This window comes from Papio anubis, chromosome 14 (assembly GCF_008728515.1).
Source record: "Papio anubis isolate 15944 chromosome 14, Panubis1.0, whole genome shotgun sequence".
Lineage (NCBI taxonomy): Eukaryota > Metazoa > Chordata > Mammalia > Primates > Cercopithecidae > Papio > Papio anubis.
This window is the reverse complement of record NC_044989.1, coordinates 93,405,247-93,432,073: the sequence shown is the minus strand read 5'-3', so window position 1 is coordinate 93,432,073 and position 26,827 is coordinate 93,405,247. Positions and strand designations below refer to the sequence as shown.

General features: G+C 52.5%; 1 protein-coding gene across 1 annotated transcript in view; it reads left to right on the top strand.

Annotated features, from left to right (window-relative positions):
- Nucleotides 1–18,840, top strand: part of SH3RF3 (SH3 domain containing ring finger 3) — a 372,468-nt gene extending 353,628 nt beyond the window's left edge. Inside the window, exons 9-10 of the mRNA XM_003909107.5 lie at nucleotides 3,178–3,509; nucleotides 15,703–18,840. Coding sequence (XP_003909156.2) covers nucleotides 3,178–3,509; nucleotides 15,703–15,871 — 501 coding nt within the window. The 3' untranslated portion in view covers nucleotides 15,872–18,840. The remainder of the gene's footprint in view (nucleotides 1–3,177; nucleotides 3,510–15,702) is intronic.
- Nucleotides 18,841–26,827: the final 7,987 nt, after the last annotated feature.

Here is a 26,827-nt window from a genome sequence, read left to right as displayed (position 1 = left end):
GGACATTTTGGAGAGGGTTTTCTAGCCATGACATCAGCGTTTTTCCAAGTTAATTAAGTGTTCAGTTTGTTTAATCCTGGAGAATTGAGACAGGAAAATTATCCATCACATTTACGCACCCCACCCTTTCCAAAGCAGACAGCTAAGGCTGGGCCTGACTACAGATACTCTCAGTGGCTGGGTGGTGAGGCAGCAGGGCCTCAGCCTCTCCAGCTCCACCATACCCCATGTCGAGGCCCACAGGGCCCACGGTGCCCTGGGAGCAAGGATCTGTCCACCGAGTCCCTCTCTACTCAGTGGCCAGAAGGGCTCTCCCCGAGGGGCCCGTGAGCCCTCAGCTGGACTCAGTCCATTCAGCAAACAAGAGTTGAATGCCTGTTGTCTTCTCAGCACTGTGCTAGGCGCTGGTGGAGATACTGCCGTGACCAAAACGAACACGACCCCTGTACTTCCAAAGCTTTGATTCTAGAGGGGAGCCTGGGAGGGGATGAACAGCCACCAGGTCCCTTCACGGGGAAGAGGAAACAGAGGTGGACAGAGAAAGGCTAATTCCTTTTCCTTTGGGCAACGCAAGGCCACCCAGGTCTCCTGCCTGCCAGGAGGGGAGGAGCGGCCAGCAGCCCCAGAGCCTGCAGAGTGGGCTCCAACGGGACACATGGGGCAGGTCTGGCTTCTGTCCCTGCATCCTGGACTGCTGTCCTTGTGACCTAGGGATCCCAGCCTTAGCACTGATGACATTTGAGGTCGGATAACCCTGCCATGGGGGTTTCCCTCACATTGGAGAATGTTTACCAACATCCCTGGGCTCTGCCCACCAGATGCCAGTGGCACCCCTGAGTTGTGACAGCCCAGATGTCTTCAGACATTGCCACCTGTCCCCTGGGGGCAAGGTCACCCTCCCATCAAGAACTCTTGCTGTGGGTGCAGGGCCCCCTGGGAAGCCAGTTCCCACCCCAGGCACTGCAGTTCTTTCCATCCTGGCCTGCGGAGGGGCTGACGGGCCCAGCTGCTGGGTCTGCCATCCCCAGGCCGTATGCCCTGCCTGCATCGTGGCCTGAACAAGCCTCCTCACTCCCTGCCCCCAGGCACCCCAGTCAGATCCCAGGGTTCTGCCCCCAACGCCTCACTGTTTCTTCTTTTCCTTTCTAGTTCTACCCAAGCAGTTCCCAATGTGTGTTCCTGGGAACACTCTCTCTCAAGCTGTGCCGCCAACAAGGGTTCTCTGAGAACTAGACTAGGGAAACACCGCCCTTTGAGATGCCAGCACGTGAAGGGCTGCAACGAAATCTGTGTCTAACTGATTGCTCCAGGCCGTTTCCTGTTGCCCACAACCTCCAGGGCCTGGCACGATGCACAAGACCTTCAGGAAGTTATTGGAGGGAGAGTGAGGCAGGGGGAGATAGGCCAGGGGGCTGCAAGCCCAGTAGCAGAGTCAGGTATCTGGATCCCCATGCCGCATGGCTCGGAGCTGGGCTGCCTCTTCCTCCTGAAATCGCCCAGAACCCCCCATGGACTGTCAGGACAGAACCTGAAAGCAGAAACAGCTGACCTCCAAAATGAATCCAGCCTTGGAGGAAACACATTGAGAAAAGCGGGGAGCGAAGGCCGAGACTCAGGCAGTGGAGTCCGGGGCTGGGTTTTCACTCTGAAACCTGGGAGAGGAGATCCATCCACACTTGCCCAGTGCACACCCTCGTTATATCTCCTTCCCTCCCTATTGCATAAGCAGCAGTGGCCTGGGGCACAGGCTCTAAATGCAACGGGATTAATGAATATGGTGGAACAGATGCTGGTCACCAAGGATGATAGGGACGGTCCCTTCAGACACCTTACCCGGTGGAGACCCTTCACCAGGCACTAAGCAGTATCCCACAGCCACAGTCCCTAGACTCTGGCGCCACTGCCCCTAGACTCTGGCGCCACTGCAACAATAGTCCAGGCGTGTGGCTTGGGGGGACTTGGCTGGGGCGGGAGCAGTTGTGCTCTTAGACACCCAGACCCCAGCGTGACTTGGGCCTCACCGGAGGTCCCATCAGGAACCGTGTCACCTGTCCTGCAAAGTCCACTTAGAAGGGTTGGGGGAGGAAAAAGCAGGTGACGTTGACTGCTGGTTCCTCTACACAGACAATGATGTTGCCAGGCTTGGCCAGGGTCCCGTGACAGGGCTGTGTTGTCGGGGATGGCCCGTCAGCAGCTTCCTCCTCTGAGAATGGCATCGCCAGCCTGCCCCAGGGGCCTTGGGACCTATTTTGGACATTTCTGCTAGATTTTGGAAGAGAAAGGAAAACAAGCGTTGGACAAGTTTTTTGGGGGGGCAGGGTGGGGGGCACAGAGTCTCGCTCTGTCACCCAGCCTGGAGTGCAGTGGCGCCATCTCAGCTCACTGCAACCTCCACCTCCTGGGTTCAAGTGATTCTCCCACCTCAGGCTCCTGAGGAGCTAGGATTACAGGCAAGTGCCACCACGCTCAGCTAATTTTTGTATTTTTAGTAGAGACAGGGTTTCACCATGTTGGCCAGGCTGGTCTCGAACTCCTGACCTCAAGTGATCTGCCCGCCTTGGCCTCCCAAAGTGCTGAGATTACAGGCGTGAGCCCCCGTGCCCAGCCTGGATGAGCTTTTGGGTTTAGCTTTGTTTTCCTCCTCTGAGCCACTTTACAAGGTTATTTTTAAAGTTTCCCAATGGAACCATTCTCCACGGGTCTCTCACCCTTCTACCCATCTTACAACTGAGATGCCATCTGCTGGCCTGTCTTTTCAAGATGTCTGTGTAGGCACCAGCCTTGGAAAATAGAAATAATGTCAGTCTTCAAAGCAAAGAGCAGGCATGCTTACTGCCTGACTCCAGAGCAGAGGGCCAGCGTCCTCACAGTCCAGTAGAGAGGATTTGGTCTCCCGAAGCTCCGGGCCCTCTGCTTTAACACAGCCCGGTGTGCCTGCAAGCGTCACCTGGCCCTCACTGGTTCCCCATGTGGGAACTGGAGTTCAGGGAACTGGTGGAAGAAAATGCTGGTACTCTGGCTACTGCTGTTGCTGTGAATGGTAAAGTCTTTTGTCTCTGAAAAAATAAGAAATGAAAAAATAAAGTTCCTCATAGGAAGATGCATTTGCCTCTCTCTGACAGCAAGGGCATTGGAAAACATTTACCTCTTTGGTTTCCATCTTGTGTGTCTCCCCAGAAAGAGAAGAAGAGTGGGCTCCTGAAGCTTCTAGCCGGAGCATCCACCAAGAAGAAGTCACGCTCCCCGCCATCTGTGTCTCCAACCCACGACCCCCAGGTGGCCATGGACGCCCTGCTCCAAGGTGCAGTGGGCCCCGAAGTGTCCTCACTGTCTACCCACGGCAGGGCAGGGTCCTGCCCCATAGAGAGCGAGATGCAGGGTGCCATGGGGATGGAGCCTCTGCACAGGAAGGCGGGCTCCTTGGATCTGAACTTCGCATCTCCTTCCCGGCAAGCACCTCTGTCCATGGCTGCCATCCGCCCCGAGCCCAAGCCGTTGCCCAGAGAGAGGTAAGTGGAGGGGCTTGCCTGCTCTGTGGCATGCTGTGGTTTGACCTCTGAGGTCTGGAGCCACCTTCGGGGAGCAGGGACACTGTGGCCTTGCTGGGATTAGATCCACATGGTCCTGAGCTTCGGTGGTGAGCACCAGATGAAACGATTCTGGGAACTGGATTGTTATTTCATGTTCTGCATCCATCTGGTTCCTGAGTTTGGGATTGCAAAGGCGCCACCAGGAAATGTGTCAGGACCGAGTGGTTCTGAGTGTAAATAGTGGGAGACTAGGCAGTGAGTAGTCTGTGCCCCCTCAACCCTGGGGGACCCTGGAGCGGGCCCCTGGACTGAGTCCCCTGTGGGCCTATGTGTCCCGCTCAGGGAGCAGCTCTTCCCTTGTGAGCCTCAACCCACTCGGCATCTTAGAATTATGATGTTACTCAAGACGGCTTCAAGTCTATAGATACCCTTGAATTATGATGGCTTTGGGGGTATAGAGTCCGTCAGTTTGAACCCTTTGAAATTGCCCATATTCATTCATTTCTATGCTTAATAGCAACTTCACATGGTTCTGCCTATGCTTCTACCGATCTGGAAACCGAGTCTGGTTGAGGCGACGTGGCCCACTAAGGCTGTGGGCCGTGGGGCTGCAGGTTCTTGGGTTTCACCTGGGGCTAGAGGCGTACCTGGCTTGGATCCCCCTGTGTGAGTTATCCATCCTAAAAGGGCTCTCAGATAAAAGCTGAAGGCATCACGGAGAGATACAATGGCTGTCAGGTTAGGATGGCAGGAAGATGTGATCCTTACTGAGTGCCTACACATTGTCACATTGCTGAAATAATAAAACACAAACAACCTCCCAAAAAGACAGTCCTGGTGTTTCCACCAGAACCTTTCCTCCCTTGGCTATTCGGGTGCCTGCAACCTGAGAAGGCAGCCTCTGCCCTGAGCACCTGCTGCCCTCCCAGACACCATTCCCAGTGCCACGTGGGGAATGAGACGGGGCCTGTCTAGATCAGGGTCTAGTTTTCTAGCCTCACAAGTTCTTCTGTATCGTTTTCTAGCTTCTCCAGTTCTTCGTCAAGAGCCAGATGGTAAATACTGCAGATGTTGCAGTCCTGCTGGGTCTGTGGTGACCACTCACTCTGCCTTCACGGTGGGAGAATGGCCACGCACCTTATGTAGATGAATGGGCCGGTGTCCCAGTAAACCCCTACTTGTGAACACTGAAATTTAAGTTTCATGTAATTTCCGTAGGGCATGAACTAGTCTTCTGATTTCTTTTTCAACCATTTCAAAATGTGACAACATTCATAGCTCTAAGACTACACATATTAGCCGCAGGCACAGTTTGCCAGCCCTGACAGAGATGATGCCCAGCGCCAAGCCTATGGGGCTAGGGCTCCAGAATGGACAGGGCTGTCTACAGGACCCACAGCTACTGACTTCTGCTAACCAGTTACAACGGAAGTCACATGTACACCTGCTGTTCGTTTCACAAGAGCTGGGTGTTCTGCACACGGGCAACGTTCAGAACACTCAGCAGTGGGTATGGATTCTGGCTATGCGTGCCCAGGACAGCCAGGCGCTGCCTGCAGTGTTCCCCAAGCGCTACATGTGTGTGGTCTCAGTGAACACTCCCAAGAACCCTACGAAATCAGTTATCCTCGTTTTACTGATGAGGAGACCAAGATTTTGTGACAGGCTAGGTAACTGGCCCAAGATCACATAGCTAGTTAGTAGCCAAGCCAGAGATTCAGCTGAGGGGAGCTTTCTGACCTCAGAGCCCAGGCCCTGAGCTAGCTGACTGTAGGGTGTGCAGTCAGCAGCACCCCCAGTCCTGTGCAGTCACAGGGCCTATCATCAGCTTCTGGACAGTGTGGGACATGTCACAGCCCTGCCAGGGGTCAGCACCAGTGTTGGGTCCTGCAGATCCATCAGCACTGCCATGCCAGTCCCAACCCAACAGCCACACTCACAGGGAGAACTGCCTTCCCCTCCATGGAGCCCCAGGCCCTTGGGGTACTGGGTTCACACTGCACACCACACTATACAAAACATACAATCTGGACATGGGCACCGCCACAAACACACACAATCACATACATCATACAAACACACACACCACACTATACAAACATACACACACCACACATACACCATACAAACACACACACACTATACAAACATACACGCACCATACATACACCATACAAACACACACACCACACTATACAAACATACACACACCAGACATACACCACAAACACACATACCACACTATACAAACATACACACAACCAGACATACACCACACACACACATACCCTACATACATCAAACGCACACCAGACATACACCATACAAACACACACACCACCACCTATACAAACATACACACCCAGACATACACCATACAAACACACACCACACTCATGCCAAACATACACACACTGTGACATACATCATACAAAACACACACACCCACTATACTAAACATACACACAATCTAGACATACACCATACAAACACACACAACTACACTCATACAAACATACACACACCAGACATACACCCATAAACACACACACCCCACACATACACCATACAAACACACACCACACATACATCATACAAACACACACACCACACATACATCATACAAACACACCCCACACATACACCATACAAACACACACACCACACTATACAAACATACACACACCAGACATACACCATACAAACACACACACCACACTATACAAACATACACACACCAGACATACACCATACAAACACACACACCACACATACATCATACACACACCAGACATACACCATACAAACACACACACCCCACATACATCATACAAACACACACACCCTCCACATACATCATACAAACACACACCCCACACATACACCATAACAAACACACACACCACACATACATCATACACACACCAGACATACACCATACAAACACACACACCACATACATCGTACACACACCAGACATACACCATGCACACACACCACACTATACAAACATACACACACCACACATACACCATACAAACACACACACCCCACATACATCATACAAACACACCCCACACATACACCACACAGACACACACACCACACATACATCATACACACACCAGACATACACTATACAGACACACACACCTCACATACATCATACAAACACACACCACACATACACCATACAAACACACACACCCCACATACATCATACAAACACACACACCCCACATACACCATTACACACACACACACCCCACATACATCATACAAACACACCCCACATACATCAAACAATAATAATAATCTCTACATACATCATACAAACACACACAATTCTACATACATCATACACACACACCCTACACATCATACAAACACACACCACACATACACCATACAAACACACACACCTCATGCTAATCATACACCACACATACACCATACAAACACACACACACACCACACTATACAAACACACACCACACATACACCATACAAACACACACATACCTTACATACATCAAACACACACCACACATAGACCATACAGACACACACACCTCACATACATCATCATACAAACACACACCACACATACACCATACTAACAATACCAGATATTAATCATATAAACACACACACACCACACATCATTCAGACACACACACACCACATACATCAAACACACACCACACATACACCATACACACACACACCACAGATACATCATATAAACACACACACCACACACACTGTACAAACACACACCACATAAACATCATACAAACACACCACAGATACATCATATAAACACACACCACACATACACCATACAGACACACACACCACAGGTACATCATACAAACACACACACCACAATACACCACACACACACATACCCTACATACATCATACACACACACCACACATACACCAAACACACATACCCTACATACATCATACACACACCACACATACACCATACAAACACACACACACACCACAGATACATCATACAAACACACACACCACACATACATCATACACACACACACCACACATACATCACATACACACACAATCCCCACACATACACCATACAGATACACACACACCACATACATCATACAAACATACACCACACATACACCATACACATACCCTACATACATCACACACACACCACACATACACCAAACACACACACACCACAGATACACCATACAAACAATACTACCCAATAATATTAATTGTAAAATCAATAATAATTCTTACATACACCTCATACACACACCACACACTGCACTCACCCCGCACACACTGCAAACACACACACACCACACATGCTGCAAACATACACCATACACATACACACTGTGCAAACACATCACACACCATACATACACACCACACACACCATGTAAATTGTGCACACACACACACTGCACACCACACAAACATGCACTGCACACACCACACCAGGCAAACACACATAACACACAGATACACATACTATACACAAATTGTACATCAAGCAAACACTCACACAAACACACATTCAGAGACACACAACACACACCCATCTTCTCTTTCCTTCTCACCTCCTCCTCCTCCACTTCGTCCACCTCCCATCCCCTCCTAAGGAGTCTCCTCCGCATCAGAACCTCCCTTCATGGGACCAACACCTGCTGCCTGTGTTTTCCGAATGGGTCCCGGCCCTTGTCTGGAGTCACGGAGTTGGTCTGCCAGCCCGTGAGAATGACAGACTTTGGGATATGTCAAAGCTGTTCTCATGTCTGCCCTAGGATTCTTCTTCCCCAGACCCTCAACTTTATCTTCAAAGACATGACTTCCCGACTCCTCCATAAAAGGTCTTGAAAGTCTCTGTTCTACAAAGCCATGGGCATCTCTGATGAATTAGAAAATTCAGACTCACTCCAGTTCTCCGAGTGTTCCATCTAATCAGGGGTCATTGTACCCGGAGACTCTTGGTGGCCTCCTTGCACCAAAGCGCTCTGTAGCACTCGTTAAAGAGAAGTGTTTCCAACGTAGAGCCTGAAACCAAACTGCTCATGAGCCCCAGAAATGCCCCCTCCCCTCAACATGGTAGCCACAGACTGCCTGGTTTCCTGGGGAGCCCTGGCAGGGCGGAGCTGAGGGCATGACTGGGAAAATGCTGACTCCTCAGGCTGGGACAGCAGCAGAGAGCACTTGGACTTGGGCCCTGCAGACTTGTGAGTAAAACTTACTTCCAGGCTTACTTGGGAGGAGGAGCAGCTGGGCTGCGCCCTGTGCAGAAGTGAGAGTCTCTGCAATGGGGCCAGAACACTTGGCTGCCAAGCACTCCTGGAGGGCCTGAGGTGTGCAAGGCCCACCTATGGTCATGAAAGTGGGAATGTAGGCAGCAGGGAAGTATGGGCTGTCAGAGTCAAGGTTTCCACCCTGAAATGCCAAGGAGGAACGGGCAGTGTTGCTGCCTGCATTTCTTGGGCCTCTCCGATGCCCAGACTCCTTCAGATCTCAACCATTTCTCTCTTGAGACTCTGGAAAGAGAGCGGGCACTGCTCCCCTCTCCAATCTCAGAGGAAGGACATTCAGGTAGAAGGTGCTGCAAAGGGAGCTCCTCTGAGAAAGGAGTAGGGGAGTGTACTGTGGGCAGTTCCCTGGGGCCGAGTCAGCCAGGCCTGCAGGCTCAGCAGCCCAGCCCCAGCAGCTGGCAGGCAGCAGGCCAGTCTCACAAGTAGACTTATGAGCCAAACCCACAAGCCTGGGGTATAAGTAAATCAGAGGGCCATGCCCCATTGCTTCCAAGGGGACCTCATCTTTACGTGTCTGGTATATTCTTGTCCTGCGGACTATGTGCAGAGGGAGCTGAATTTCCGGAAGTTGCTTGTGGAACTCATAATACGGGTGTGGTCATGGGAAATGTAGGCAGCAAATGCACATAGCATCAGGTTAGAACTGTCTAATGCCCCGGTTCCCAGCAGGGCTACACCAGCCCTAGGCTGTTCTGGTGCAGGGCCAGGCAAGCTGAGTTCTGGGACCAGCCCCTCCTGCCCACTGGATGCCTGCCTGCTGGCTCTTCTGAACCTTGGCAGTATCAAGTATCGTAGAGAGGCTTTGAGTAGACAAACACACTGGCCACCTACCAGCCATTTCATCCATCTTTCGTTCTTTCATTTCTTTCTTTCTTTTTTTTTTTTTTTTTTGAGACAAAGTCTCACTCTGTCACCGAGGCTGGAGTGCAGTGGTGCAATCTCGGCCCACTGCAACCTCCACCTCCCAGATTCAAGCAATTCTTGTGCCTCAGCTTCCCAGGTAGCTGGGATTACAGGCATCCACCAACATGCCTGGCTGATTTTTGTGTTTTTAGTAGAGACAGGGTTTTGCCATGTTAGCCAGGCTGGTCTCAAACTCATGGCCACAAGTGATCCACCCACCTCGGCCTCCCAGAGTGCTAGGATTACAAGCATGAGCCACTGCACCTGGCCCCCTTTCTTCATTTTTATAGTCCTAGTTTCCACATACATAAAATGGGGATAATAATACATGTCTGGGTATAATACTTGTAAATCACCTAGATTAACACCAGAACAAGTATGAGTGCACACTAAACAACACAACAATAATAATATATGCTATTGTGTCCAGAGTTGGTTCCTGGTGGGTTTGTGGTCTCGCTGACTTCAAGAAGGGAGCTATGGACCTTCGTGGTGAAGAACGAAAGGACAAAGCTTCCACAGCATGGAAGGGGACCCAGCAGGTTGCCCTGGGGTGGCCAGCTTTTATTCCCTTATTTGTCCCCTCCCGTGTTCCGTTTTTGTCCTATCAGAATGCCCTTTTTTCTGTCATCCTTGTGATTGGCTACTTTTAGGATCCTGCTGACTGGTGCATTTTACAGAGCACTGATTGGTGCATTTTATAGTCCTCTTGCTAGCTACAGAGTGCTGATTGGTGCATTTTACAGAGTACTGATTGGTGCATTTTACAATCCCCTTGCTAGCTACAGAGTGCTGATTGGTGCATTTTACTCTCCTAGCTACTGAGTGCTGATTGGTGCGTTTTACAATCCTCTTGTAAGAAAGAAAAGTTCTCCAAGTCCCCACTCGACCCAGGAAGTCCAGCTGGCTTCACCTTTCACTATGACCTCTCTAATAATAATATATGCTGTGACATCTATGATAATAGTAAGATGGTGATGGTGAGGGCACCTGCAGCACTGCCTGGCCCACTGCCATCCCTTTGACCTGCACAGGCTTCTCCCCAGATGTTCACGTCGGATCAGCTCATCCTCAGCTCTTGATGGCCTGTTAGGATTTGTTAGGATTTCAACGTTCCTTGCTCTGATCCATTATGTGTGTGGTGAGTGGAATAATGACCCCCAAAGACGTCTGTGCCCTGAACCCTAAAAACTCATGACTATGTTACCATACATGGGAAAGAGGAAGTCAGGTTGCAGATGGAAATAAAGTTGGTAACGAGCTAACTTTAAAATAAAGAACTTACCTGGGATTATCCAGGTGGGCGCTGTGTAATCACAAAGGGTCCTTATGAGTAGAAGAGAGAGGCAGAGGAGAAGGTCGGAGTGGCATAATGTGAGCACTCCCCTTTGAAGATGGAGGAAGAAGCCTCCAGAGAAGGGATGAAGGCAGCTTCTAGCCACTGGAAAAAGCAAGGAAACAGCTTCCACCCTAGAGCCTACAGGAGGAACCAGCCTTGCAGACACCTTGATTTTGGCCCAGTGAGACCGTGTTGGAGTTCTGACAGACAGAACTGTAATAAATTTGTATAGTGTGATGCCACTACATTTATGGTCATTCGTTACAGCCATAAACAACTAATATGTGTGTTGATAGTTTAGTGTCCAGGGTATAGAAGTATTCTTATCCCCAAGTTCCTAGGAGACACCACTCTGTTACCAGCACATTCCATGGACTCAGGGGCTCATTCGTCTTTGTGTGTTGAAGCAAGTGCTCTGAAAAGGCTACCACGTGGAGGGCTGCTTTGCAGTCCCCCTTGTCAGGGAGGGAAACAGACGACCCCCAAGGAAAGTAGAACATCCAAACCTCGCACACAGAGCTAATGGTAATAATAATGGAATGAGAATTCGTTCTGATTTTGCCCATTTGGATTCCATGAGCCCCGTGTCTGAAAATTAGCTGTGGTTGCCATAACCATAATTATACTCAGCAGGGCAGAGTTGCTTGCTGATTTATGACGCACAGTTGTGACCTGGGAGTAGCTGTCATCCTCAGCTGCTCACACGGACACGACAACGGCCCTCTGTGTCTATAACGGGGAGTATCAATTACTTTCCTGCAGCAGGAAGAACAGCTCAGAGTCTTGGAATGATCTGGACAGAAACGTTAAACGCTTGTCTCGTATAAATTCAGCCCACATCCATCTGGGCTCATTAAATCATTGAATTGCTCAGAAGCACCAAATTACATCTTTCTAACAAATTATATTTTTAAAGCTGCTTGTTTATTTCACATCTGGAAGTTGAGGCAAAAGCCAAAACTTGCATTCAGAGTCTGAGAAATCATCTCGCCCTTTGCCTTCCTTCCTTTCCTTGGGGAAGAGAGAGGAGGAACAGGTGTTCGGAAGAGGTAGAGGATAGCAGAAGGCCACAGGTAGGATGGCGCTGGTCCTGTGGGCCCCCGCAGCCTCGGTTTGTGTGCATGCGGTCTGATCTCACAGACCGCTGGCTGCATCTCGGCAGCCATCTGTCCTCCTTCAAGGAGGGCCAGCAGGAAGCCCTCACAGAGACGCTGGGCTGGGAGGAAGGAGGTGCCTCCGCCTGCCCTCCTTCCTCCCAGACTGCACGTCCCTGAGAGCAGCGTCTGGTTCACCAGCAGACAGCCCATGGGAACCAGTCCAACCCTCGTGCACCTGCAGACACTCCGAGACACTTAGAGTTGGCTGGTACTCGGGGCTGGGACCCAGAACCTGGCCTGTTCTTCTTCCCCAGGATTAGGAACACTGCACCCCTAAGTCAGCCTCAGGAACCCCTCCTCCATGCCACCTCCTCTCACCAGCCTGACGCAAGCTGGACCCATGTGCCCATGGGCTGTGCGCTCCATAGGGCTGGACCTTTGTCTCCTGTCTGCACATCTTTCCTGAGCCTGGCACCAAGCCAAACTGCCCCAAAGCCATGGCTTCTGTGCCCCAGTCTCTATGAGTATGTGGGGTGGGGGAGGGCAAAGGCTTCCTCCCTGAGCATGCACTCAGCTCGATTTTCAGACACCAGTGTGCACGCATTCCCTCCCAGAGTTGCTAAAAATCCGCATTCCCTAGTCCATTCCCCGTAAGTCGTATCAAGTAGGTCCAGGATGGGCCCAGGGAACTGTAGGGGGTCCTGAAGTATGTGAGCCACACTTGGAGCACGTGTGCAGTAATCCCTGTGGCAATGGGGCTTGCAGGCTGGTGCAGGAGGCAGGATGAGTTGGGTAAACAGGTTAGTGGTCAGGCGGTAGAAGGTGGTGAGAGCTGGGAAAGGGCAGGCCCCGCATGGCCACACAGGGAAGGGCGTTCTGGGCAGAGAGAGCAGCATACGCAGGAGCCCTGAGGTGGGTGCACCTGGGGCCTCCAGGGCACGGCGGAGCAGAGCTGGAGGAGTGGGAGGGGCACAGCATGGAAGGCCTGGAAATGCTGGGATGTTTAGACTGTGGCCCCTCCTCTAAGAGGGATGGGGACTGCTGGAGCCTTCTGAGCCTCTGCCCAAAAGGAGCCTCAGCTATGAGGCAACTGAGTCCGAGCAGGGTGAAAGCAGGAGGCCCAGAGCGGGCAGCTGCCAGGACCAGGAGCCACCCACAGAAGCGCCGCACAGAGGCCACCAGGGAAGGCATCCGGAGCCACAGGGGCCATGTCTCCTATCTCCTAGACAGCCTCAGCGTCTGTGGAGATGGGTACCCGAGCAGTCCAGTGCTGGTTATTGAGTGTCTTTGCCCTGCCAGGCCCGTCTCAGTGCTACTCAGCAAAGTGGGTGTTGGAGGAACCGTCAGCCGGGGGGGTTTTAGACAGACAGAACAGCTGCACCCTGCCTGCCGCAAAATCCACCACATGTGGGATCTGGGCTTTAGACCGGAGGCCCAATACCCTGGTGCCCCAGGGGCGTCTCCTCTCAGGCCTTACTGCACATTCCTCACCCACACAAGGGCTGGGGGCATGCAGAGGCCCAGCCAGGCATCAGGCAAGCATGCCGCTGTGGAGTTTCCCCAGGGCAGAGGGAGACCCAGCTGGTGGGAGTGAGTACGGGGCCCTGCCTGTCGGGCCGCAAGCATGAGGGCTGAGGGCACAAGGCCCAGCGGGTTTGTCCTTGGCAGTGTTTCAGAGGAAGGCTCTCCTGGGGCCACCACAGCTGCTTCTCAGCCTTGTTCCTCCTCCTCTGCAGCTTGCAGGATGAGTGTGGGACAGAGCAGGGCTGTGTGTGTGTGTGTGTGTGTGTGTGTCCTGTCAAACACAAACACAGCCGGACACTAGTGAAAGTGGTCAGACAGGTTTTAATCAGCAACATAATGGACATTTGCAATGGGGAATAGGGTCCAGGGTGAGCTGAGCTCAGGTTCAATTGGCTCACAAATGACTGGGGGTTTCCAAGAGAGAATGAGGAGCAGGGAGGCAGTGAGTGGGGGCTCAGGAGAGTGAGGGAAGTGAAAAGTTACAGATGGTGGAAGCGGGTGGTCTGTGCAAACACATCTGGACACGCTGACGTGCTCACTGAAGTCAGGAGACAGGCCCTGTCCTCAGGTGTGGCTGGAACTCACAGTCGATTCTTTTGGCTGCCGTGAGGTTTTTCAGGCAGGCATTTTAAGGGGGGCTGGGGTCAGCCTAGGGATGCCACCTTGAGCTGTTGGAAGCTATGTTAGTGGTTGTTCAAGTTGTTATAGGCAGAGGTGAGGCCCAGCCAAGAAGAGGGTTCAGAGGAGCCAGGCTGGAGTGTGGTCGAGGAGAGAACTCTTGGTCAGTGTCATAGCTAAGTGTTGTCAGGAGCACCTGCCACAGCCCAGAGAGCCCCTGGAGTGCACTCAGAGCTCCAGCACCTGCCATGCAGCACACCTCATGCCCCTGGGCCCCTGCAGGCGGAGGCCATGCAGGGAAGGCCCCAGGGAAGGCTCCTGTCTCTGCTTCTACGCTATGGCATATTGGTCTGAAAACAGGGACTCCAGAGAGGCCTCAGAGGCTGCAGGGGGCCCAAGTCTTGTAGAAATGAGACGTGGGGAAAGTTGGGCCTTATTGATGATAATGTGGCCTCAGCCAGTTCCAATGCTAAGGCACTGGGAAAAAATCTTACGATTTTTGGAGCACATCTAAAAATAAGGACAGGTTGGGCACGGTGGCCCATGCGTGTAATCCCAGCCCTTGGAGAGCCTGAGGCCAGCGGATCACTTGCACTTAGGAGTTCAAGACCAGCCTGGGCAACATAGCAAGACCCCATCTCTACAAAAAAATTTAAAAATTGGCTGGGCATGGTGGTGTGTGCCTTGGTCCCAGCTACTCAGGAGGCCGAGGTGGGAGGGTCACTTGAACCTGGGAGCTCAAGGCTGCAGTGAGCTAGGATCATACCATGGCACTCCAGCCTGGGTGGAAGAACAAGACCCTGTCTGGAAAAAATAAGGACCACTTACCAAAACAATGTTCCAAGTACCTTTCACACATCACATGGTGCACCAGCCTGTGGGGTGGTGCTACAGTTGAGGGGCTCCGCTTCTCAGAGGAACCGACAGAGGGAGAGATGAGGACAGGAGCCCAGAGTCTTGACGTTGGGATGGGGCAAATCGGAACACAGTTTGTCCTGACCCTCCCCGGCCCCTGCCCCTGGCAGGCTGCAGTTTGGGTGGGTGGGCCAGGGCAGGAGCACAGATGTGAGATGGGGGGCTATGCTTGGGTGGAGAATCTTCAGCGGGGTGGAACAGTCCAGCTTCTGCATAGATCAGTGTCTAAAAGGACAGCAGGGGGAAATGTCTTTTACAATTTTTTTACAAAAAAAATGAAAAATTTCAAAAGAGTTTTGAAAAAATTAAAAATAAAGATAAATTGTATAAAGTGGGAAAATAGCAGCAAACGACAATAATTCACACTGAGGGAAGAGAAAGAGAAAGCACGACCCAGCAGACGCAGACTCTCTGGGCAGGGCTCACCCTCTGTGCTGTTTCCCCAGGTACCGCGTGGTGGTCTCGTACCCACCCCAGAGCGAGGCGGAGATCGAGCTGAAGGAAGGCGACATCGTCTTCGTGCACAAGAAGCGTGAGGACGGCTGGTACAAGGGAACCCTGCAGCGGAACGGCCGCACGGGCCTCTTCCCGGGCAGCTTCGTCGAGAGCTTCTGAGGACTGGTGCTCCCTGCACCCGGCTCACAGAGCGGGAGGCTGCCTGGGAAGTCCCACGGCACACAGAGAGGGAGCCACGGCGCTCCAAGGGTTCCAGGTCGTCTCCAAGGCACCTGGCGGGGGCCGCCCTGGCCCAGGGTGGGGGCCAGGGACTGTGGAGGTCGTGCCTTCTCCCAAAACCCCCAACGGAGAGCACACCTGGGATGTTCTTCAAGGAAATGTCCACCCCCTCTGTGGAAACTGCAAAGAAAGCACCTTGAGGAAGAGAGGCAGGTGCCGGCGCAGGCAGGCCTGTGGCTGTGGTTTGCAGCCACGGCAGCGTTCATATTTACCACCTAAGCAGGGTTGGAGGTTGCAGGAGGTCTGCAGGCGAGGTGGGTGGCATGGGGGCCAAGAGCGCTGGAGATCATCTTTCTGCGCTGCCCTGGGCTTCCCGCGGGGCTTAGGTTGCTCTGTCACCATTCTATATACCTCAGTCACCTGCCGCCCGGCTGCTCAGCAGGGGTGTTCGTGGTCCTGGGGGGCCTCACGTGAGGCCCTGGGGATCCCCCGGAAAGGCCACCCCACCGCCCCTGTGGGAACCGGAGCAGAATCTGTGGGCTTGTCTCCTGCCAGTAGTATAAGCAACACTTTCTGTTCACCACCACTGTCCCTTGCGTTACTTCTTTCTTACGGCATATTTTTAACGTAAAGCTGTTAGACTTTATATATTTCTAATAGGTCAGACATTGCCTATTTTTCATACATCTGGTGCTGCCTTTTTGTAAAACTAGTAATGACTTGGTTGAGCTTGAAAGAAAGGATGTCTGAGGCGACATCAAAGGGGCAGAATTTTTATATTTCCCATATGGGTTTGGGAGAGCGCCGAGAAGCCCCCATCCCGCACCTCAGTGCCGGCCAGTACTCCGGGGGCTGGCGGGGTGGATCCATTGAGGGGGTTGGAGGGAGCTTGGAAGCAGCCGGTTTCTTTAAACTCTTACCAAAACCCCGTGCTCTGTCTAGACGGTGATGATTATTATTCAAGACCTGGAAACATTTCGAGGAAGGACCACTATAATTGTCCTTTTGTGTGGCGGTAGAAGGAGCACGCAGGTCAACCCCAGCCGGGAAGGCAACATCTTCCCTTTACTGCCTCAGAGAGAACTGCCATTAGCATTCTCAGAAGATGATTTCTTGGTATCAAAATGTGCAGTTTCTACAACGGTTCAGATCACCACCACCATTTTTCTTCTTTTTTAAAAATAAATAACTGCTCCCATTTCAGGCAGTGCAAACCTTCATCTGCTGGAGACCAGAGGGACGAGGAGATCAGGGGGTTGCGGCACCGTTGCATGCTTGCAAGATCGGGGAGCTGGGAGGGCGAGAGAGGAGGAGGTGCAGCTTTGAGGCTGGGAACTCCCTGAGTGGGGCTGATGAATGTACATTCATTAGCACCACGGCTCACCTCCTAGGAAGACTGATGAGGAGTCCTTTGGGAGACAGTTTTGTTCTCAAGATTCACACCTTAGGAACACATTTTTATCACCTCAGAATTTTGATCCATCACCCCTCTCTCCACCTATATTTTTACAAAAACCATTCAGACTTAAATTAAGCTGAATAAACTAGCCTTTGGTAACATAGGGTGACACTGGTTTTCAGGGATGTAACCCATTCCGGAAATACATTCTCTTGCCTGGCATGAAGCCTTTGAAACACGGGCTGCTTATTTTCAGAGTTCCTGTTTTGGGACGTGTCTTGGCTACTTGTTACTTCCAGGTGGCTGCCACACGACAGGGGTCATGCCTTTCCCTCCCTCCAGATGATAATGGATTTAATAGACTTGGGAAAGTTGTTCAGAATCAAAGAAGAAAAAGTCTGGCTTAAACATAGGAACTTCTGTGTGCCAGTTTGATGACAACCAAAAGCTGTCTATTTACCATTATTGCCAAACTATCAGTTGCCCATCCAGCACCAAAATCCTGTGCGTGTTTAAATTCACGTCACCAAAGAGGTGCACAGATCCAACAACCTGGATGACGCAGGTGTTCTCCAGGGAAACCAGATGAAGTCAAGTCTCCAGGTTAATTTTTTTAAGTCTTTTTTTTAAGGCATGCAGCTACCAAGCAACATAATAGAGTAACCTGAACGTTCTTCCTCTCCCAGGCATGGCCCACATGGTGCTTCCGGTTGAAATGTGTTTCGCCCTCCTGATGGGGGGCGAGGCCACAGCCCACTACATGCAGCACGGTAGAGAGCTGGGGCGAGTGTCGCCATGTCCTTGGAAGATGTCAGCTGGCCCCTTCCAGGGCAGAGTCGGGTGGGCATTGGTGCCACCTTAGGAAGGAGAGCGATGCGTGGGTCTGGCCAGGGCTCTGGAGCCAGTGCCAGGCTGCCTGAGGGCAGAGGAAGTGCATGGCCCATGTGCATTTCTGAGTATTTTAAACTCGTCCAGCCCCTGCAGCCTTCGTGATGATGTAGCTTGCAGACAAGAGCAGGAGCAGAATTAGCCCTTTCTTCAGGCCATCTTGCCTCAAAGGGCACACATGTTTTGGCGGTTAAGATGAAACTAACCCTTATGTTTCATCCTAGTCCCATGATGTACACATCTTAGCCATGCAGTGGCCTTGGGTGGCCACAGAGATTGGCTTTGAGGAGCTTGGTAGAGTCCACAGCCATGACTGAAGTCAGTGGACACCGAGGGGACAGGACTGCAGGCCACCAGGGGCCTCTGCCCAGAGCAAGGCAGAGAGGATGGTGGCCGCAGGCGCTCTCCTGGCATTCTCATGGGGTGATGCCAGGCCAGGCACCTCAAAACAAGCTCAGCCGACTGGGAGATCCTTTGTACTTTGCACAGTTCACACACACACCCCACCCCAAGTGTTTTTGTTAGACACAAATGTCAGCGTGTGATCTTGGAAGACTTGTCAGTGATGACGAACCATGATGCCTGTGTTTCTGAGTCTTTAAATAAAAATGAACATGGAGAAGCCTTGTGTCTGCATGTCGGGAGCAGCAGCGTCCAGCAGAGGCCGAGAGGGACCTGGGTAGGAGCAGAACCCGAAGGCATGGCCCACGTGCCTGCTGACCAGCCCAGCTGGCTCACGCACCTGCCCCTCAGTGCTCTTGGTGGGGCGGGGGCGGGCAGCGAGTCTGTATCAGGATGGTGTTGGTCAAGGAGATGAGAAAGTCGTGACATCAGATGTCTGTACCCAGCACACGCCAGAGACCCAGGAGCTGGGCAGTAAGAGCCAAGCCACAGAAGCCATCAGTGGGCTGGGCAGGAAGGGTCTCCAGTTCCCCTTTACTGGCTCGTGTGCCTGGAAAGGCAATGTGGCTTGCTGTAGATGACTCGCCTCCTTTTCTTGGCATTATTCAAGTCCCACTCAACCAGAAGTGCCTGGTATTGACCTCTGAGACCAGCACTCTCCTGGTCCTACCCTTGTCTCTGTGGTCCTTGGGGTGCCTGAGCCATGGCAGCCATTCTCTGGAGCACAGGATGGGGGTGCAGGGAATCCCACCAACAGAAGGGCCCAGAAGGCCACTGATCTCTAGAAAGGTGCGTCTGTGTCTCCAGTCAGCCAGCCTGACACCTGGCAGAGAGCTGGCCCCCCAGCCTGATCCATGCCTGGAACCACATGTTTCTTGAAACAGGCTTTCACTGTTCTCTTAGCTGAGACACACATCCACGTATACATTTGAGCTGGAAGAACACTTAGCAAACAGCCATTTTACTCTACTGTAAAAATTAAGTGGGCCGGGCATGGCGGCTCACACCTATAATCCCAGCACTTTGGGAGGCCAAGGCGGGTGGATCACGAGGTCAGGAGATCAAGACCATCCTGGCTAACACGGTGAAACCCTGTCTACTAAAAATACAAAAAATATTAGCCAGGCATTGTGGCAGGTACCTGTAGTCCCAGCTACTCAGGAGGCTGAGGCAGGAGAATGGCGAGAACCCAGGAGGCAGAGCTTGCAGTGAGCCGAGATCACGCCACTGCACTCCAGCCTGGGCGACAGAGCGAGACTCCGTCTCAAAAAAAAAAAGTAAGTGAGCTTGCCAGGCACAGTGGTGCATGCCTGTAGTCCTAGCTACTCCGGAGGCTAAGGCAGGAGGATTGCTTGAGCCCAGGAGTTCAAGTCCAGCCTGGGCAATAGAGAGAGATCCTTGTATGAGCAAATAAAATAATTTTTTGAACTTGTTTGTACAAGTTCACTTTAAATGAACACAGCATGGACAGTCATTGGGAGGTTGGTGCAGGCCTGGCACTGTGGGAAGGAGATCTGCTGTGTGCTCACTCACTCTCCAGACAAGGCTGTGCGGACACCACTCTTGCCTCCATTTGCTACATGAGCAATCAAGTTTGTAAAAGGTTAAATGAATTGCCCCAGGTCACATAGCTCAGTGGACAGCCATGACTCAAACTCAAGTCTACTTATCCAATGTCAAGTCTACCCTCACAACTCAAAAGCTGGGTGCCAAACCTGTACTCCTTAGTAGAATTGATATCTCAAGCACAAGAGTGTAGGAAGAGGAGAGCCAGAGGAAATGTAGGCAGTGCCCATCACAGTCTGTCTGGAGAGGGTGTCTGGCAGACCATCCCAGCCAGCCTGCCGGGTGGAGGTATCCTGCCTATAGAAATTACACAGCAACCCATCAGGGCCTGATGCCATTTTACATTCAAATCACATACCCCACTGCTCGTGTTCCAAATCCATGCTCCTAAGCAAACAAGTAATTTGTCTTTACTGATTTAGCAACCACAGGGAGAACAGTGGGAGTCAGGGTGCTATCTGAACAGTAGTCTACCACTTGGCCTGTGTAGCTGAGATGTTTCTCATTAGTTGCCAGTGAACTGGGCCTTCAGTTGAGGCCTCAGTCTCTGTGGGTTTTGTTATGGGAGTTGGTATCCATGCCTGTAACTGACACTGACAAGTGGTGTGCCTGAACTGCAGAGGGGTGTTGGGTCTCCTTTCCTGGGAGAAAGGCTCCATGGCCAGGCCTATGCCAGGAGCTGCAGGGTGAGCCAGGAGAGTGAGCACCACTAGCTCTCGGCAGAGCTGCGAAGACAACACACAGGTGGCCATGGCACGAGACATTTAATCTTGAAGAGGCACCTAAACAACCTTGTGAGGACCCTGGAGAGAGGGAGCCATGCTCCTGGAGACCTCCCCTGGGGCCTTGCAGAGGGTGTGACAGGACTGGGTGGGGGCTTCTCAGATGCAGGGAAGGGAGACTATTCACAGCCTTTTATCTGCATAGAGTTGTCACATATGTTATGTCACTGGGTCCTTACAACAGCCCCCAAATTGTGGTTCGTATCATCCCTGTTTTACAGGTAAAGAAACTTGATTCCAAGTTCTGTTGTTAGCTCTGAATTAAATCAGAGGCAGAGCCAGGACTTCTGACTTCCAATCTCTGGCTTTTCTTGAATGCAGCAGAAATACTAAAATGATGGTTCTGACAAGGGGCTCTGCTGGTAGCACTAACCACCTAATAAGGTGGGGCTGCTATCGTATTGTTCCAAAGATGGGGAAACTGAGGCACCACAGTCCAATGCTTGGTGTGAGGCCACGTGCCAGGTCAAGCTGTGGTTCAGCCCCAGTGCTCAGTCGCCCCACACAGAACAGTGGGAGAAGAGGAACAGGCTCGGGCAGGCCTTGATGGCTGGGCGGAGTCCATGCCAGTCCCACAGTCTCGGGGGCTGGAGGCTGCAGGTGGAGACTGGCCAGGAGTAGTCGGCTCTGAGCTCTACCTAGGGGAGAATGACCTGTGCAAAACGTGAGCAGGGAGGAAGGTCTAAATGCCTTTGCCAGTGTTGAGCCCTAAATGCCAAGGCAGAGCACAGCGCCCGCCCACCGCCATGAAGCCTGTGCTGCCCCAAGACTCCAGCTGAGGCTCGAGATGCACCCCCCTCCCGAGCCGGCCCCACCCCTGGCCGGGCCTCACAGACCAGGGACCGTCTTGGAATCGGTCAGGACCCTTCTAGGGTTGAGCAACCTGTCAGAGTTCTTTTCTCCCTTCTGTTTCATGTCACCCTTCCAGGGGGTTCCCTTCACTTCTCAAAGAAGATCACATTCAACTGACCACATGGGACACATCCGGGGCCTGTGAGCTGTTGAAACCCTGCTTCTGGTCTACCTGTGGCCCCAGAATCTGAGGCTGGCTGTGTTCTGCTGACTGTCCTGTCTGTGCTCTCCTCCAGCACCAGAAGCAGTGGTCTCCATCTTCCCACAGTGATAGGAGCCTGTGCTGCCCACCTTGTGGCTCCATACCTTGACCCCTCCCTCAGTGAAAATCCTGGGCTTGGCCCAATCCCTCACCAGGGCCAGCTGGTGTTTCACATGGTAAGGGTTAAATCTCAGACACCCAAGAAAGTGGCAGCAGTGTGTTTGTCCGGGGCCCATCATTTGAACATGCCCCAAAAACCAACTGGAATAAATCAAAAGAGGACTTCTTGACTCAACTGAAAGCCAAGGGCAGTCAATCAGACATGTGCAAATGATGGGGCTGGTGTTCCATAAGGACACTTGGCATTCTGCTGGACCTGGGGATGTGGGACATCTTGCAATGTGTCCAATAGTCCCACGTGGCAAAGCCTGTCCTGTCCCAAATGCCAAGAGTGGGTTCACTAAGAAACACTGGTTTAGGTGAATTTGCTTCAGGCATAGCTGGGTCCAGGTGCTCACAAGACGTTTGAGGGTATTGCTGGGCTCTGCTGCCCACCCTGTGGCTCCTTCCTCAGCAGGATTTCCCCACCTTACAGCACAATGAGGACCAGCAGGTTCAGGATGCCATCTGACACCTTCCCCATCCCCGCAGAAATAGGCCTGCTCCTTCTCCATGGGCCCAGCCAAAACCCTGGCATTGACTCTCACTGGCTACATTGGGGCCCGTGCAGCCCTCCCTGACTCAGTCATTTTGGACAGGGGACAGGTATATGCTGATTGACAGCACGTGAGGTGTCAGCCCTGCCCAGACTTCATGGATTGGGAGTGGGGGTGAGAAGATGCATGTAGAGCTATTGGCAAAAATAAAAGGAGCTTGTGACTGGGCAGACAAAAACTACAGATGCACACTCCCCAGGGCCGCTCCCCTAGGACACTGCCCCAGAACCCCACGGCAGTGTGCAAGAGCATCCGAGGGCCACCATACCATATTTAGGAAAATGAGATATAAAAACTGGATCTAAAAGAAGTCCCAGAGGAAACATCAGCAGACGTGGACATCATTACAAATGTGAAGAAAGAACTCTTTATTTGGAAGAACTCACGTTCTGTAATGTTCTAAAAAAAATGGAACCAGATGAAAGCCTGGAGACAGCCAGGAAGTGTCACATGGGACACCCACTTACCACACCCCTCGATGGCCTGGCTTCACCCAGTCACTCATCAGATCAGTGAGCAGTCACAGATGAATGTAAGTGCTCAGACAGGGCACCCCAGACAAGGCATGAAAGGACAGACACAGCTGCCCATCTCAGCCAGAGTTCACATCTGGAGAGGAAGGCAAGCTGCATGGGTAGTCATGGACTCGGTGGTCTGTGCCTGAGGAGCAAAGGTTCTACAAGCCTGAGACAGGGGAATGCAGTCCAATCCATGACAGATTCCAGAGTGCTTCCTGCCTGGATGTTCTCGGCAAGAATGCACAACACCAGCACATGAGGCAAGGAGCTCACTACCAGCTCACCCATTCCTGCCAGGAGAAATGGAAGGAAGTGCCCATCCACCAGGGTCATACAGGACTTGCCTCTACTCATTCATTCAACAGCTACTTCCACTCTGGGCCCAGCACCAGCGTCACGGAGATGAATCCAGGCAAGAGGATCCACTCCAGGTATTCAGGCCTTCCTGGAGGTCTGCCTGGTGGGGCCCAGCCGCCTGTCAGATTATGCTGTGTTTGGTGCTATGGAAAGAAGTGTGCAAACCCACAGTGCCTGTATCAGTCACTTGGGCTGCCATATCAAAATACCATGCACTGGGTGGCTGAAACAACAGAAATATATTCTCTCGCAGTGCTGGAGGCTGGAAGTCCAAGGTTGAAGTTGCAGCAGGGTTGGTTTCCTCTGAGGCCTCTCTCCTCGACTCACACACCGCAGTCTCCTCACTCTGTCAAGCAGCTGTGGCGAGTCGTCTTACCTGGATTCATCTCTGTGTGTCTGTATCCAATGTTCCTCTTCTTTTTAAAATGAATTTGTGTAAATTTATGGGGTGCAATTTTGTTACATGCCATAGTGGTCAAGTCAAGACCTGTAGTGTATTCATCACCCGAATAACATACATTGTCCCCTTTAAGCAATTTCTCATCGTCCACCCCCTCCACCCTCACCCTTCTCACAAGGACACCAATCAGGCTGGATTAGGCCCACCCAATGGCCTCATTTTAACTTTTAACTTAATCTCCAAGCAGAGACACACGCTGAGGCACTGGGGACTAGGACTTCAACCTATGAATTTTCAGGGAACATAATTCAGCCCATAACAGTGCCTATGCTCATGGAGACCAGGTCATAATGAAGTCAGAAGTTAAATTAATCAAAATAACTAGGCAATGGCTACTAGGCAAATACTCTAGGGCAAAGTACTAAGGAATCACAGGAAACTCTCATCTAGTTGGAGAGGTGGGGGGCATGGAGGGCCACTTAGAGGGTGTCCCGGTCTTATCTGGACCTTCACACTGCAGTCTTGTGTAGAAATTCACAAGGAAGGGAGAGGGGAAAGAATATTCGGTTGGAGGGAACAGTGTGCGTGCACATACCTGAGGCTGGGGAGAGCTTGGCAGGATCAAGAAACTGAGGGAGCCAGGAGCAGGTGTGGAGGAGAGGTCTGAGGTGAGAATGGCCAGGAGTGGTCTCCGAGCCTTCCAGGCCAGAAGCAGGAGGCAGCGTTTCCTGGGCTCTCAGCGGGTGTTTAGACGCAAACTGTGTTGGGAGCTCCCTCTGTTGGTGGCACAGGGAATGGCTCACATGAATGTGGGAAGCTGGCATGGCAGATGCCAGGCAGAGGGCAAGGCGTCTCTGCCAAGGGGGCGGCGAAGGCATGTGGGGGAGCAGACAGCCCTGAGGGTCCTCCGACGAGCTGGGCCAATGTGGAGGCCAAGGGGAAGCCTTCCACATGTCCTAGAGGGAAACCCCGAAGTAGGTCTTCTCACATTTGGGCAGTGACTACAAGAATTAAGGATCCCCAGTTCCATCCTCACCCTCTGCAGCCCAGAGGGCTGGCGGGGTCCAGGGCTTCATTTCTGTTACTAGCTGGGACCAGGGGCTCCGAGCAGCCACAGTCCCTTCTCAACAAAACAGCCACTTGTGTGTGCCATGGGGTGACTCCTCCTCCACGCCCAGCCTGGGCTGGGGAAGGGCCCCGTCTGACAAGGAACCGGCCTCCTCCAGCTAAAGCCAGGGTGAGCAGAGTGGGGGCCATGCTGGGTGGCGGTGGCTGCAGCCAAAGCAAGAGAGGCTCTCCCACAGGGGAAGCGGCAGAGAGCAAAGGTGGGACGGGTGACCGGAGCCATGGGGAGTGGGACCCCCAGGAGCTCCTGGCCTCCTCGTGGGCACTGAGGATGGCAAGTGCATGTTAAGCATGTACTAAGCCCATGCTCTGTGTCTGCCCCGTGTTTAGCACTCTACATCCATTGCCTCGTTTTTGCCCTCACATCAGGCTTATGAAGTAGGAATTACAACCATGCAATTTCACAGATGGGGAAAGTGAGGCAGAGAGCAGTTAACCAACTCGCCTCAGGAAGGGGCAAAGAGGTGTGGCAGCTGGGATTCCAACACAGGCAGTCCGGCGCCAAAGGCCACCCTCCTAACCCCTCAGCCTGTTCTTGGCCTCGGGAGGCCTGGTGGATGTCAGGGCCATTGACACTTGTCCCTGTCTGACTTGCTGTGACAGTGCTCCCTGAAGCCTGACTCAGGACTGGAGAATGAGGTCCCACAGCCACAAGTTCTCAGTTGTAGTCTGCGGCCTCTGATGATGGCACCAGGAGGCCCAGTATACCACATGCCCCCACCTGGTGACAACATACTCTTTGATCAAAAAGAACAAAACGTTCCCCCCTCCCCCGATCCAGTGTGCCTCTGCTTGGGCCTGCAGGCTGGTGATTGGTGGCCTGAGGGGTGGTGTCCTTGCAGTCAGACTGGGAGAACCTGCCCACCTGAAGGTGCCTGGACCACATGGCAATCAGCTAAGGCCAACCACTGCTGGGCAAGGCTCAGATCACCTGCAGAGGGTGGGAGCCTGCAGGGAGGGATAGGGAGGGGCACAAGCCCTGGGGTCAGGGGCAGGTTCTAGCCCTGCTTCTGTGACCCAAGGTGAGATCAGGGCCAGGGCTGTCTCATCTACTGTAAGTCTTTTCTATGGAATTGGAATTGCCCCACAAGGTCTTCATCCTCATCCTCCCTCCATTTTCATGGCTGCTGCCTCACACCCCCAAATAAGGAATTGGGGTGGCCAAAGAGAGAGGTGAGTTCCTGCGTCCTGGGAGGGCACAGCCAGGAGATGGGGGTGGCCCCCAGTGTGGTGCTGCACACAGCAGGTGCCGATGCACAGTGCTGCAGAGTTGCCCTAGGTGGCGTTGCTACCCAGAAGTCACTGGGCCTCCCAGATGGGAGTTGAGCTGGGTGCCAGACGCATCTCCAGGGCACTTAGGAGTCCCATCATGTGTGATTATAAACTTTCACTACAACTCTAGTGGAGGCTGTGATATCTGTCTCAACATCTAAACACTTTTAGGGGACTTCTCCGCCCTCCTCAACCTGCTGGAAACTTTCCTCCTGGCTCTGGCCTGGGACCCTGGCCTTCCTCCTGCTGGGCCCTGGCCCCACTGTCCTTTGCTGTGTGCGTGCCTCAGTGACTGACGTGTGGGCCCATGTGCCCCGGCTCCTCCGCCAGCCCCTGTGCGCAGCCCGCCCCCCGGCCCTGCATCCCTGCTGCTCCCAGGGTGCCCTCAGCATGTCCTTCCTCCTTCTGATGCCCAGC